This window comes from Cryptomeria japonica, chromosome 2 (assembly GCF_030272615.1).
Source record: "Cryptomeria japonica chromosome 2, Sugi_1.0, whole genome shotgun sequence".
Lineage (NCBI taxonomy): Eukaryota > Viridiplantae > Streptophyta > Pinopsida > Cupressales > Cupressaceae > Cryptomeria > Cryptomeria japonica.
This window is the reverse complement of record NC_081406.1, coordinates 469,555,018-469,569,934: the sequence shown is the minus strand read 5'-3', so window position 1 is coordinate 469,569,934 and position 14,917 is coordinate 469,555,018. Positions and strand designations below refer to the sequence as shown.

The following is a 14,917-nucleotide window of genomic DNA, read 5'->3' as shown; positions in this document are numbered from 1 at the left end:
AAAGAGTTTATATTAAACATCTTTAGAATATATTAGTACAATAATAATGCTAAGACTCAAAACTCGGAACTTACATTTCAATCATACCAAGCTTACCTCTGAAGTGTTCTACCTTTGTTTTGGCGAGAGGCTTGGTGAGAATGTCTGTTGTTTGATCTTCAGTACTAATATACCTCAACTGAATTACCTTTCTCTCCACCATGTCTCTAACATAGTGATAAGGTATTTCAATATGTTTGGATCTGTCATGAAATACTGGGTTTACTGAAAGCTTTATACAACTCCAGTTATCACAGTGGATGATACTAGGATCTAAGGATTGTTCAAACAATCCTACAAGGAGTTTTCTCAACCATACTGCTTCTCGTGCTCCCATAGATGCCGCAATGTAATCTGCTTCTGTGGAGCTCTGAGCAATTGAAGATCGCTTTCTACTAAACCAAGACATCATAGTTGATCCCAAACTGAAGCAGCACCCTGATGTGCTATTACGATCCACCACACTTCCAGCCCAATCTGAGTTTGTATATCTATATAAGTTTAGATCTACATCTTTATACTTTAAGCCATATCCAATTGTTCCACGAAGATATCTCAAGATGTGTTTTGCTGCAACTATATGTAACTGCTTCGGTTCACACATGAACTGACTGAGTGCATTCACAGCATAACAAATATCTGGTCTAGTATTGACCAAATACATCAATGATCCAATCATCTATCGGTAGAGGGTGGAATCTGTTGATTCAGAACTTGCAGTTGCCTCTCTTAACTTGTGTAAGTTTGTTTCCTTGGGAATGGACATAGACTTACAATCCATCATTCCAAACCTTTTTAGAATGTCAATAGTGTATTTCCCTTGATTTAGAATAATCTCATCATTCTGCTGCCATACTTCTAAACCAAGAAAATAGTGTAGAAGCCCTCAGTCCTTCATGTCAAATTCGGCTGCAAGGTCTTGTTTACATTTGATGATGAGATGCTCTTCGCCGGTTATTAACAAGTCATCAGCATAAAGGATAAGAATTAACATATCTCCATTTGTTACCTTGAAGTAAAGGTTCGGATCTGCATCATTCTTTGAGAAGCCAAGTCTTGATAGATAGTGATCTATCCTTTCATACCAAGCCTGAGGAGCCTGTTTGAGCCCATATAAGGATTTCTTCAATTTGCAAACATGAGAATGTTGTCCATGCACTACAAATCCTTCAGGTTGTTCCAGATAGACTTCCTCCTCTATTACACCGTTTAGAAATACAATTTTTACATCCATTTTGATGCAGCAATAGCAATCACAGCTCTGACAAAAATGTATCGAGCAACAGGAGCAAATGTCTCTTCATAATCAATTCCCTCTTTCTGAGAGAAACCTCTGGCGACAAAACCTTGCTTTGTATTTTTCAATACTTCCATCTGCAGCATGTTTGATTTTGAAAAGCCACTTAGAAGACACTAATGATTTGTTCTTAGGCCTAGGCACAATGTCCCAGACATCATTCTTGAGAATAGACTTATACTCTTTTGTCATGGCTTTTTTCCAGGCTTGATGTTGGAAGGCTTCCTCAAGAGTAGAAGGCTCTGAATTTATGATTTCACTCATTAAAGCAATATAGCTAGAGAATCTATCAGGTCTTTTACTTCCCCTGAAAATTCCTTTTGGAGCTGCATAATTTTCAGCCTCCTCAATCATCTTCTTGGCCCATAGTGGTCTTTTCTTACTCACATTAGTGTCCCTAGGTTCAACCATATAGTCCATAGGTTCAATGTGATTGTTGCCTTCAATTGATTCGTGAGTCTCACTCAGAATCTCGGAGGAGTGATCCTTTTCACTGTATTGAGGGGATTCATCATCTGTTTCATTAACATCCTTAGATCTTTTGAATGCAACATCCTCTTCAAATATTACATCCCTGCTTAGTTCAATTTGTTTTTGACTTGGAATATAGACCCTATAGGCTTTAGAAGTTTCACTATACCCAACAAAGATTCCCTTTTTCCCAGAGGGTTCTAATTTAGATCTTTTCTCCTTAGGGATGTGAATGTAAACAGGACAGCCAAAAATTCTTAAGTGACCTATGTCAGGTTTGATTCCTATGAATGCTTCTTCAGGAGTTTTGTTATCAAGAAAGGAATGTGAACATCTGTTTTGGATATACACAGCAGCACTAGAGGCTTCAGCCTAGAATGAGGTATGAAGGTTTTGGTCATGCATCATGACTTTGGTTGCTTCTACAATAGTTATGTTTTTCCTTTCTGCTACCCCATTTTGTTGAGGGTTGTAAGGAACAATGAACTCCCTCTTAATCCCAACATTATTACAAAAAAATTTAAAGTTTTTAGAGATGTATTCCCCCCCATTATCTGATCTAAGGGTCTTTATACTTTTACTTGATATATTTTCTACTAAAGCCTTGAATTCCTCAAACCTTTTAAGGACTTCATCAAACTCTTTACACTTTAGAAAATATATCCATGTTTTCCTAGAATAATCATCTACAAAAATAACATAATACAAAAATCCTCCTAAGGAGGTTACTAACATAGGTCCACATAAATCAAAATGAACAATTTCTAATACATTTTTGGATTTACTTTCACTATTATGAAATGTGCCCTTGGTATTTTTCCCTAAGGCACACCCTTTGCAGATTCCTTCATGTTCTTGGGTCAGCTTAGGTATCCCTGTCACCATTTTCTCTATAGAGGGTAGAGCACAAAAATGAAGATGCCCTAATCTTCTATGCCATAATTCACAAGTGTTAGAAGATTCATGAATAAGTGCTTGTGAAGGAGAGGTGCAAAGTTTGTACAGGCACCCATGTCGAACTCCAATGGTGTGTGCCTTCTTGATGTTTGAGTTCTTAGGCCAAGCTAAGACTTTTCCATCCATGAAGGTGATTCTATATCCTTTGTCTTCAAGAGCTGATATGGAAATTAGGTTGCGTTTGATGCCTGGCACAAATAGTACACCTATTAATTGAAGGGCAATGCCTGATTTTAGTTCAATGGTAAAGGTTCAAATCCCATTCACTGGGTAGTTTGAATCATCCCCAATTGTGACTTCCTCAACAGATTTTTCTATCATAGTGTCTAAGTGCTCTTTGAATCTTGTTATATGCCGAGATACCCCACTATCTATTACCCAGGTGTTAAGGTTGGTTGATACTTGACTGGATAGAGCTGAGTAGAATACGAGTCTTTCAGAGTCTGTGTTGGCCTCACTGACTTCAGCAATCAAGGCTCGAGGCTTAGGTCTATCAGGACACTTTCTAGCAATGTGACCATATTTATCACATCTAAAGCATTGTACTTTAGATAGGTCTCTCTTCCTTTTGAATGATTGCTTCCTAGTTGAGTCCTTACCTCTCCTCTTCTTGGAGTTATTCCTCTTTCCTCTTTAGTGAGACTGAGAGTTTAGGGCTTGCATCTCTTCATTTTGGGAATTAATTATAGTCCCTCTAGTGATCAATCTAGATTCTTCTTGTATACAATCAGTCTTCAACCGATCAAGCACTAATTCCTTGAATATGTGAGAGTTGAGAAATACAACACCACAGGAGCCCAAATGATCTTTGCAAGCTGAAATAAATCTGTTACAAGGAGAAGCAAGGAAGCAACAAAGAAAAACCAAATGCACAGAAGAATGCTCAAAAAAATGAGAGCTCAATATTCACAAAAATGTGTAATGTGATAATGATACAAAGAAAAGAATTAACCTCTAATAGGTCAAGAAACCCTAAAAGGAAAAACTCTAGGCTTGCACATAATAATTAATAAAAGAATTAATTATTATGCACCTAATGTTAGCTTAAGTGTAAAAGAGATAAAGGGAACTTAATTAATTAAACAAATGTCGTTTAATTAATCAAGTAAAGACCCGATTACTCTAACACCCCCCCTTAAGCTACACTTAGGGAGAAGTTAAAACCTAGAACAACTACTAAAAGCAAGAAAGATGGGTCTCGGCAACAAGGCCTGATCAGGTACCCAATACAACCAAATCTCTATGAACCGGAGAAATAGAGAAAACCATGTGGGAAAAAACTCTACTCCAAACAAAGATGGAAAAGCAAGAAGAACACCATTGAAGCATGAAATAGCTGCAAACACTGTTGAAGAGTAACTGCTGATCTGAAGAACCTCCACTGAAATACAACATGACCAGGTAGAGAAGACTGTAATCTGCATGAGTGCCCTCAAATGACGCTACTCGAATCAAATGGCAAACAAAAGAAAACAACTGAACTCGAAGATACAGATGGCATGAGAAACCAAAGCCTGAAGAGCTGATCAATCGAACCACGGAAACATTAGAACCAACAGGACAAACCTCCACATAATGCTGAAAAGGGACAGGGGCAGGTACACTGAAAAGAACGGCCAACAAGAACTGCATGACGAAGAACCAGGAACATCGAAGGTGCAAAGAAAGCACATAGTGTCGTGGAAGGAACACTCACTCGACACACATCATGAGGCGAATGTCGTGGAAGGAACACTCACTGGACAAAGGTAGATGGCAAACAAAAGGCAAACATCAACCCCCCCATGGCACTTTATAAAGTAGTGCATGTACAATAAGGCACAAGATGTGCAAGATCCCAAGTAAACAATGCATGATGGCACTTTATCTCAGTGCGTTTGCATAAATAAAATGCTACAATGATAAGAAGACAGGAAATAGAAAGAACAACCAAAACCGAGACATCCTACTCAGAGAAAGAGATCCCAGGACCTGAAACAACCAAGATATTTACCAGAGTGTTGAAAAGCAAAAAAATGAATAAAATATTCCTGGAGCAGAATCTGGAAAGAAAACTCATATGACTGGAAACTGCACAGAACAAGCTTTCCAACAATATAAAGTTTTCAAAAAACGGAGTTCGGATGCTCATTCTACGGCTCCGGAAGTGCAGAAAAGAGACCCCACTTTGACTGGAAAAAAGTACAGTCAAACAGCAAATTTGAAAAAAAATTCCAATACCACGAGGTCTGGCTCGGAACCAGCTTTCCGACGCCTATTCGTTTTCGAAAAAACGACTCCGTTTGCCCAAGTTATGAGGAAAAAAACAACCCATATACACAAGAGGGCACACGGAGGCTGCTTGGTGGCAGGGCCGGGCGGAGGTGGCCCGCGGGCGACGCTCCGGTGGCAGCGGTCGGGCGGCTCTGGGCCGGTGGTGGTCAGAGGAGAGGCGGCCACGAGCAATGAGGAGGCGGTCGGGCTGGGCAGTGCAGCAACGGGCGGGCAGGCGTAGGGTTTCCGGCGGCCGCGAGCGGCTCTGGGCCGGCAGCGGCCGGAGGAGAGGCGACCGCGGGCAGAGAGGAGGCGGTCGGGCGAGGCAGTGCAGCGGCGGGCGGGCAGGCGCAGGCACGGGCGGCGGGGGCCAGCAGAGAGAAGGCTGGCAGGTGGCGGCACGGGGCCCGAGCTGGCAGGACCAAGGGGCCCCACGGTACCCTGTGTACCATGGGGAACCCCAAGGTTTTGATTTTTTTTAAAAACTATGCCCATGTTTTTTGTTTTTATTTTTATTTTTTTGTAAAAAATCAAAATTCGGCCTGCATGCCATAAAAAAGCAAAAAAAAAAATTTTAAAAAAATTCTCGAATTGCGTGCCAAGGTCGTACGACCTGGTACAGAGAAAAAAAAAATACCCCCAGAGGCTCAGGTGACGAAATTGGTCAAGTTTTATATGACCATAGGGGTTTTTGGGCCTTCTGAGCATGATGGTAAGGTCCGTTTAGGCCCAAAGTGCTCAGAAAAAAGGCATATCCCTAGGCGCATAAAAAACTTCTGAAAAACCCCAGATCTACTTCCAATGCAAAAAACTCAAAACAAGAACAGGTAGTTGCAGATCTGAAGCTCTGATACCATGTGAGAGTTGATAAATACAACACCACAGGAGCCCAAATGATCTTTGCAAGCTGAAATAAACCTGTTAAAAGGAGAAGCAAGGAAGCAACAACAAAAAACCAAATACACAGAAGAATGCTCAAAAAGATGAGAGCTAAATATTCACAAAAATGTGTAATGTGATAATGATACAAAGAAAAGAATTAACCTCTAATAGGTCAAGAAACCCTAAAAGGGAAAACCCTAGGCTTGCACATAATAATTAATAAAAGAATTAATTATTGTGCACCTAATGTTAGCTTAAGTGTAAAAGAGATAAAGGGAACTTAATTAATTAAACAAATATCGTTTAATTAATCAAGTAAAGACCCAATTACTCTAACAGAATAAACGATTCCCAAGAAGTAGGAAGTTCGTTGAGTGCCAGCATAGTCAACTCCTTGCTATCGAATGTGTGACCAATAGTAGATAATTGGTTTCTTAGCTCCGTTATCCTCATGAAATATGAAGTGATAGTCTCACTTTGGTTCATTTTGATGTGGTGAAGTTGTTGTTTTAGAGCAAGAACCCTGCTAGTGTTATTTATCTCAAACATGTTCTCTAGTGTTGAAAACATTAGATAAGCAGTATCTAATTTTGAGATAATAGGAACAATATGATCTTTTTCTCCATCCACCAATAGTTTCATAGCTTTATTATTATTTCTTGTCCATAGGATTTTTTTGTCTTCTTCATCGGGCATGGGCAAGGCCTTTTCCACAAGAGTGTTTAATTCATTTCCTTTAATGCGAGCATCATTTTAAACTTCCAAGATACAAAATTTGCAGCTCCTTCAAGTCGGTCCTCGGGTCTAACTCCATTCACCATTTTGTTGAATATAGAATTCTAGAACTTTTAATGGAGATTGGTTGTTTCCCTTTTACAAATCTGATCGAATCTTTTCTTTAAACTAGCTATGATACCATGTTAAAGTTTGGATCAGATTAGATATGTGAGTAGTTTTTATTTTTTCTAATACTTGGTTCACACTAAACTATATGACAATGAGCTCATGAGTGCAAGTTGTTGCTTATGTGAAGGGAACACAACTTAATGCATAACATATTCGCAAGACTGCTAAATGAAGGAGATTGATATCTAAAGGCTTGCACTTTCGATTACTGTGCTTACCTATTAGAATAGAACTCCATCATAATATATACCTTACGGTATAGGCACGTCAATGGACAGACATGCCTATACGTACATGGAGACATGTCGATGAATAGACATGTCTCCACATACGTGGAGACATGTCTCTTCATTGAGATGCCTCTTAACATACCGAAAGTAATAATCTGATTTGTAAGACAACGATTCTCCTAATCGTTTGTTATCGGTTAACAATAGATAACGATTCTCATAATCGTTGGTTATCACTGTTATCTGCAAGTAACGATTCTCATAATCGTTTTTGGAAGGAGATCGACTATTGTCGATATACACAGCGATAAATGATATCGAACTATAAATGTGGAGAATCGATTTATATTGATCATTTCATTTGATCAATATAATCGATACTTATATAGATACGGTGCTCATATTCGATTTGGTATAAACAATATGATTAATGTAAATTATGTATATATAAATATTCATATATATAATAATAACAAGAACACTTATTATTATTATATATATTAATATGTATATATTCATATCAACTATAATCAGCATTTATATGATTTTATGAGACGACTCCGACCGAAGCTATAAATCATCAACATTCCCTTTCTACGGATAGGTAATTACATCGATTTGGGTGTTCTGAGGTTTTTTTAGCATAATAGCATCTATCCCACTTACTAATGTAATTCTCATTCTATGCTTTTAAGTTCTAAATTATCATTTGTATTTTGATGCAACTGTCAATAAAAAATAAACAAGTGATCAATTTGGGTGTCCTGAAATCATATAGGCATAATAGCATCTATCCTACTTGCTAATGCGATTCTCATTCTATGCTTTCAAGCTCTAAATTGATTTATATTTGATGCAACTACCAATAAAAAGTAAACAAGTGAAAAAAAAGGCATACTTCCTAATATTGGAATCAAATGTTTAGAGACAAGTACCTGGATCATACCCCATGTACAGCGCCATGCAGCCCGTGAGAATACAGGAGCCATCATCTCTACCCATCTAAGTAAGAGGTAGAAAACTTGCAACAAATTAGTACATATTTACCATCAAAATTATTAACATAAAACGATATGCTGTAATAATTTCTTTGAAGGAGTTAACTCACTCATATATCTTACCCAGTACAAGGAGGTCCAGTGCTATTTTCGAAGCATAGATGACCACCTCGATTTTTATACATCCTTCTGAAGGTCACAAAACAAATTTATAATTGGAACAGTTCCAATACATGCAATTTCTAGATTAACAATGGACTGATATCATTGGAAGAGTGAATATTTGACAGGTTTAATCCAAATGAACATTATTTTCTTCTGCAAAGAATTTTTCCCTAATGCCGTTTAATCTAGCAGCATACAACTCTATGGCAAATATAATCAATAGAACAGAGAATCTTGCCTGTGGACCCTTGATCGTTTAATCCTTGCAGTGATTTCATGGTGAACCTCTGACTTAGATCTATCCAAAGCAGGCTGTGAAATTTCCAATCCTTCTTCCTCCATAATAGTCAAGTATCTAACAGGTTTACATATTAGCAAAATGCCATAAGAATATTTTCAATTAAAAAAATATTAAACAATCCATTAATAATGCTAGCACTATAGAATTTAAAATTTTTCTTGTCCACTCATTCTAATACTTAATTTAGTCTCATTCCTTTCACATGTGCATCATATGATATCCATACATAATACATGCTAAGGTTGATTTTGCCACATAAGCTAGATTGCTGCAATACATAACATGCAGGTATTACCTCAATAAAAACTCTCTATTTTCGTTATAATGGAAATAATTATGAAACACTAAATTCAAAACAGGAAGCATGCATTCCATAAGAAGCAAGGTATTGCAATAAGAATTTGAAAAAGATTGAATTTTTTTATACTTATCCTTTCAAATATCTGAATACATAGATTGCAAAGACATATTCATTTTGACACTGATTTATGCTAAATGTCAAAAGTAGGGCAGAAAACAGTCACAAAATATAAATATCATTAGACAGGATCCTTGAAAATACTTGTCACTAGCATTTTGATGATATTTGTTCAATTCTTAAATTTTGCAACTTTTCTGTTTAAAAAATGGAAAGAACAGGTTGCCATTTTCATTATTAGATGAGCTGAGACTCAAAATGGTAACACTAAGACCTAACAATCACAAAACCAACAATAGAATAATAGGGTAAAAAAACATTAAATTCTAAAATGCCTAATGCTATGTAGAGGTGGCTCGGGAATATCATTTTGATGGAACCTCATCAAACCAATATTTTACTAGTAGTAAAAGTATTTATGTCTCATGACATAGTGATTATGCAAGCATGTAAAGGCTTTTATCATTTATCAATCACTCAAAGGGTGGGGAGTACATTTTATGCTATATTCCGCAAGATTTATAGGATTTTGATAAGCCAAGTCATGAAACAGTTCTTAATTACCAATATGAAGGAAAAACTGTTTACAGATAGAATAGTACTAGTATACCTGTTCAACAAGTGCTTATATTTTATTAAAATTCAACAAGCTCTAATGTTAGAAAACAAAAGACTGTATAATGAATATAACATTGCCTAGACTTTCAAGGATGCAAACTTATGTTAATGAGGCAACTTAATATAGCATAAGTAATGCATACCTATCTGCATTGAAATTTTCAACTCCAAGATCCTCGTCCCAAAGGAAAATATAGTTGTAAATGGCAACTATATCTGGATGCAAGAATCTTTTTGCAAACCACCTTGAATGGAAATGCGCTCCAACAATCAGAATCTCAAAAATAGAAAATTAAGAACTCATTAAGCATGGCATTCAGAACACATTTTATATGGTATGTCATAAGAAAAGCTCTCACGATTCCCTTTGCCAAATACATCATTACTAAAGAAAAAGAAACTCTGAAGGTTGGTGGTAGCTTGGCTGTCAATACTACCACTTAGTTTGATTGATTGCAGCCACATGAATAGCCCTCTCACTCCATTTTAAATCACTCCATTTATCTATTACCCCATCATAATGGAATAGCATCACAGTAAAGTTCTCTGGACAAAACTGGAAACACAATCATCATGAACTACTAAAAATTAGTATCATTAGTTTAAACTTGACTCATTGCCCTTTCAATGCAACACGTCAAAAGTATACAGAACAAACTATCCAATAAAACATATAACCAAAGATATACCTTCTCAAGCATTTTCTTCACATTTTCTTTCTGCTTTATTCCTACTGAAATTGCAAGCAAGTTCTGTGGAATTTTTCTTTTATCCTGTCAAAAAGTAATGGTGTCATAATCAAGGGATATATCACAGATGATGATTATGATGAATCAAAAGAATACAAAATTCCAGTGCATACTCAAAACCAACAAAGTATTTGTTAGTTTCCAGCTACCCACATAACTGGAAAAAAATCAGGAGTTGAATTATGTTAACCTTATTAAAAAGGCCTATTAAATGGTTTATATGTTTTTATTGGCCGAATGTTAGCCCAAGACTAAGAAACAAAGGTTTTCATCCACAAACATGGATGTCATGTTTTCAAACGATGCAAGGATACAAGTGAGGAAGAAAATCAAATCAAAGCCTAAAATATGATATAGTGAACGCAAAACAACATATAAAAAGTTCAAGCAACACAAAAAAATTCAATACCCTTTCTGATCTCTTATATGAACATTTCTTAGCATCTGCATAATTTCACAGGTCAAGTTCAACTAACCTCCTCCATAGGATCACCCCACAATGATCGCATCTCAAGGTCTGAAGTTTCCTGCACTACTGCTTTTGGCAAGGCTCCACTTCTGTCAAAGCATTGCTCTTCATACTTACCCTGATGAGCCAAAAGTTAGTGAAAAAGAAGACTCAATTTAACAGTCCATCAATTCACATCAATTACAAGAATAAAGTAGAAAATTAAACCTTAATCTCTTTTGAATCAGTCCTCTGCATAGTACTAGGAGCAGGTTCCTGCATAGTACTAGGAGCAAGTTCCTGCATGGTACTAGGGGCAGGCTGCTGCAAAGGACTAGAGATAGCCTCCTCTGTAAGAACAGAAGCCGGGGCCATGGCAAAGGACACATTGTTCTGTATATCATTGGACTCTACAGATAAGTGCTCTTGTATTTCATTGGAGCTCTGCCATATTGACAATGTCTGTTCATGTAATATCCACATAACAGCATTTATTAGTTCTTAAACCCTTCTAGTTTGTTGAATATATTTTATATCCCAAATTCAGAAGCCAAAATTAATGAGTGAAACCATCTTTATGGTACAAACTGACTCAATTGTAAATTTTTATTGTATATGTTAAATTCTAGCTACGGCAAGATGCTACAAATGTGCTTTGTCAAAACAACTCATGCCTGAAAATGAAATATGAAAAGAATGTACAGAAAAAAGAGGGGAAATAGTGAATGTCATACTTGTGTATTTCTACTGTAAAGAACAAAGCTGCCAATGACAAAAGCTAGTAGCAGAAGTCCTGTCACTAAAAGAAATTTGTGCCAACACCGAAAATTTTGGCATGTCCCATCTGATTGAGATGGGCCTTCAATCTGTAAGCAAAGTATAACACAAATCTTGAGAAATCACATCTTGAGAAATGCTTTAGTGGAGGTCGAGAAAGAATCCGTGAACAATTTCTCCACTTATGTCACGGATATAATTGACAGCATCTTGCTGTAGTACGGAAACATTTCAATTTCAAGATTTAGGTGAATCGCATGGAATTTGAAAACCGCACATACTTGCACAATGCCAAATATCCATACTACATTCGTTTCCATGAAAGCTAAAACAAACTGTTGGCCATTAATGTAACAACCAATTCTAAAGATTTGAGGTTGTGGAAAACGGTAAACAGGTTACTTACATATGATTGTTTGCAGCTGCATTTTCCTGCTATTTTCTGCACCAGGCAAGAGAAGCCCATTCTCCCTCGCCTCAGCTCAATGTCCAGACAACACGGCTCATATCATCAGCATTGCATTTCCTGGACCGACGATGTCAATAAGTACAAATTTCGACTGAAATGGATATTAAAATTTTGAGTGGCATACAAGTCTGACAATTATATTACGGAACCTAATTAGATTGTACAGAGTAGTATTTAGCTGCAGCTCAAGCGGCAGCCAATCCGCGAAAACAAACAGTTCAACAACTTATTCACATAATGTCATAAACAATGATTAAGAATGCAGGCGTCACATGCCCAGTAGTACAAACATCATATTCTCAAGAAAAGATAGTGAATTTCGTACAATCAGACAAAATTAGAAAAATCAAACAGTTTTTAATAAAACATAAAAAAAAATGGAATGAATTGATAAGGAGGAGCTCAACCGAATTAAACCGAAAAAAAAACGCAGTTTCTAGGAGAAAACATCACCCATATTACTAACAAATTTGCAGGAAAAAAGTGAGGAAGAAAATCTGCAGTACCATCACATAAAGATGAACTGAGTTGCACAAACAAGGCTACCCAACTTTCATATACAAAGAAAAAATTGATTGTGTCCTGGTTGCAGCGCATAAAGAAATGGTTTATAGACCGAATAAGCAATAAAGGGCAATGAGAATAGTACAAGACGCGGGATGAAAGAAAGCAAAGATACAAAGTTATAAAAAGAGAAAAAAGGTTTCTCCATGTGGCGCTCACATGGACATCTTTGGAATGGGATTCTTGTGTTGAAAACAAGGCACAGTCCAAAAGGCCAGCTTCGACTGCTCAGCTGTCAAAGACTCCAGCAAGCACTCCTACTTCCAACAAATCTTTACTTACCCAATTCTTATTTATATCAACTACATCATTACATTACAGTACATCATTATTCAAAATAAACCTGCACCAGATTCGCTTGTCAGTATGCCGGGAACGTGACCTTCACTCTATCTACTTGTATGTATGTCGGTTGGTCACATGTCGCTCGTTTTCGCATCGCAAAAAGTAGATCCCCGCTAAAACTTAAGGAATAGGGTGGTGGATGGATATTTTTGGCTTCTCACACATATATAGATAGAGCTCCGCTTAGAAGTAAGGGCTTTAGTATCTAGGGAGAATATATATAGCACTTCGTTTAAGGATTCACACACATACATAAGTAGAACTTACACCGTTCCAAGGTGCAACCCTTACCCATCATTCTGTCATTCTAAAATTGGTTCAAATTTGCATGTGCACGTGAGATTGTTATTAAATTTGTATATATATCTTAAAATAAGTTAAGATATATGTTATATTTTTTCAATTCAATAAATTATATATTAAAATTGAATGACGAAAGTATTTTATATAGATTAAATCTAAAGTATAAATATAATGCGATATTTTTAACTTTTTCCTGGAGCTATCACCATTAACTGTGTTGAGGAAAGCATAAATCATCTTTTTATCCATTGCCCTTTCGCTTCTACGGTTTGGCACAAAGTTTTACAGAAATTTGATATTGCGTGGACCTTCCTTGAAGACTTGCAGCAGTTTATTAGCAACTGGAAGTGCCCCTCCGCCCACCAGCCGATTAGACAGTTTTGGAAACTCATCCCTCACCATATATGTTGGCATATCTGGAAGGAAAGGAACAATCAAATATTCTGCGGAATGAATAACTCTGCTGAAACGGTGGTTGGCATAGCTGAAAAGCTCCTCAGGGAGAACGCTATGGTCTGCAAATGGAAAACTCTGCAATCAACCCTTTTGGTGATGTATTGCAATTGGATTAGAACATGGAATCTGTCAAACAACTTCTTTCATTATGACAACTCAAAGAAAATGGAGAGGCTTAACACTAGATGGTCGACTCCGCCCCCCTCATGGCTCAAACTTAACTTCGATGGCGTCGCTCACAGTGGTGTTGCGAAGGGAGGAGGAATTATTAGAGATAGCTTGGGCAACCTGATTCTGGCCTATGCGAGGAATTTTGACTCTGTCTCTAGTAACATGGTTGAAGCCCTTGCTCTCTTCTGGGTGTTTAAATTGGCCCTCGACATCAATACTAAAAGGTTGATCATTGAAGGGGACTCTAAGCTAATTATTGAGGCGGCTAAAGGAGTTGCAGGGATTAGCTGGACGATCAGCAACATTATCAAGGACATTTGGTCCATGATTATCTGGCTTGAGGAATTTCAAATTCAACACATTTACAGAGAGGGTAACTCAGTGGCAGACTCTTTGGTCGCGACGGGCCTTGAGTTAACTGGTATGAGGTGCTGGAGACACCTTGATTCTCTTTCTGACAGACAGAAGTCCCTAATTGGGAGAGGCCGGAATTTCTCTACTTGCCAATGATGTGCTATGTGCTTTGTTACGGGGGGTCGTTTTGGCCCATCTGCAATGCCAAGATATAGGAGGGAAATTCAAATTCAAATTGGGCGGGCTACGCCAAGGTGGCTCTCGGTGGTCCCCAGCTTCTCCAGTGCACCGGTCTGATGATGACGTGGCCGACCACTAATAATTGTATTACTGAAGGATTGAAGCGCCAACTTTTAATCATTTACTTGACTAACCATAGAAAGTACATCATTTATTACTATAACCGGAACTCAAGATTTCTCCATAATGAAGATCTTTGCAAGTCGGTGGATGAATTAAGAGGTGTCCCTTTGCATGCTTACTGGAGCTAGCGGACGCATGCCTTGGGAAACACCACAAAAGATAATGATTGTAGCTCTCACCTCAATTTAGCTAATTCTCGACCGATTTTTCTTATCTTCTACTCTGGTTTTTCCCTCTGCTTAACCATTTTCTGGTTTGTGCTGCATCCCAACAACACTCTAGAGGAAGCTATTATGGGGGGAGATTTAGTCCGGGTTGAGTTGGACGCTATTGACGACTACTTTCGCAATGACCCTTGTGTTTGGATGTATGCCAAGGAAGGG

At 37.6% G+C, this 14,917-nt stretch overlaps 2 protein-coding genes across 6 annotated transcripts in view; one reads left to right on the top strand and one right to left on the bottom strand.

Moving 5' to 3' along the window:
• Window positions 1–13,027, bottom strand: part of LOC131051852 (uncharacterized) — a 57,060-nt gene extending 44,033 nt beyond the window's left edge. The window contains exons 1-11 of one of the 5 annotated variants that reach the window (XM_057986612.2): window positions 12,886–13,027; window positions 11,916–12,035; window positions 11,467–11,598; window positions 10,961–11,194; window positions 10,761–10,871; window positions 10,225–10,308; window positions 9,973–10,091; window positions 9,679–9,780; window positions 8,437–8,553; window positions 8,157–8,222; window positions 7,971–8,037 (exon numbers count right to left, since the gene is read on the bottom strand). In XM_057986612.2, coding sequence (XP_057842595.1) covers window positions 7,971–8,037; window positions 8,157–8,222; window positions 8,437–8,553; window positions 9,679–9,780; window positions 9,973–10,091; window positions 10,225–10,308; window positions 10,761–10,871; window positions 10,961–11,194; window positions 11,467–11,598; window positions 11,916–11,975 — 1,092 coding nt within the window. In that variant the 5' untranslated portion in view covers window positions 11,976–12,035; window positions 12,886–13,027. Of the gene's footprint in view, window positions 1–7,970; window positions 8,038–8,156; window positions 8,223–8,436; window positions 8,554–9,678; window positions 9,781–9,972; window positions 10,092–10,224; window positions 10,309–10,760; window positions 10,872–10,960; window positions 11,195–11,466; window positions 11,599–11,915; window positions 12,036–12,484; window positions 12,648–12,701 lie in introns of those variants that run through there. The other 4 variants (XM_057986660.2, XM_057986543.2, XM_057986730.2 and 1 more) reach the window with 4 other exon arrangements.
• A 613-nt stretch (window positions 13,028–13,640) lies between these two features.
• On the top strand, window positions 13,641–14,327 carry LOC131056352 (uncharacterized). The gene has a single exon (XM_057990742.2). It carries the CDS (start codon window positions 13,641–13,643, stop codon window positions 14,325–14,327), a length of 687 nt encoding a protein of 228 aa, XP_057846725.2.
• Window positions 14,328–14,917: the final 590 nt, after the last annotated feature.

What these genes read in the sequence shown, in the direction of transcription:
- LOC131056352 (XM_057990742.2), top strand. Translation starts at nt 13,641, where the DNA reads ATGAATAACTCTGCTGAAACGGTGGTTGGCATAGCTGAAAAGCTCCTC.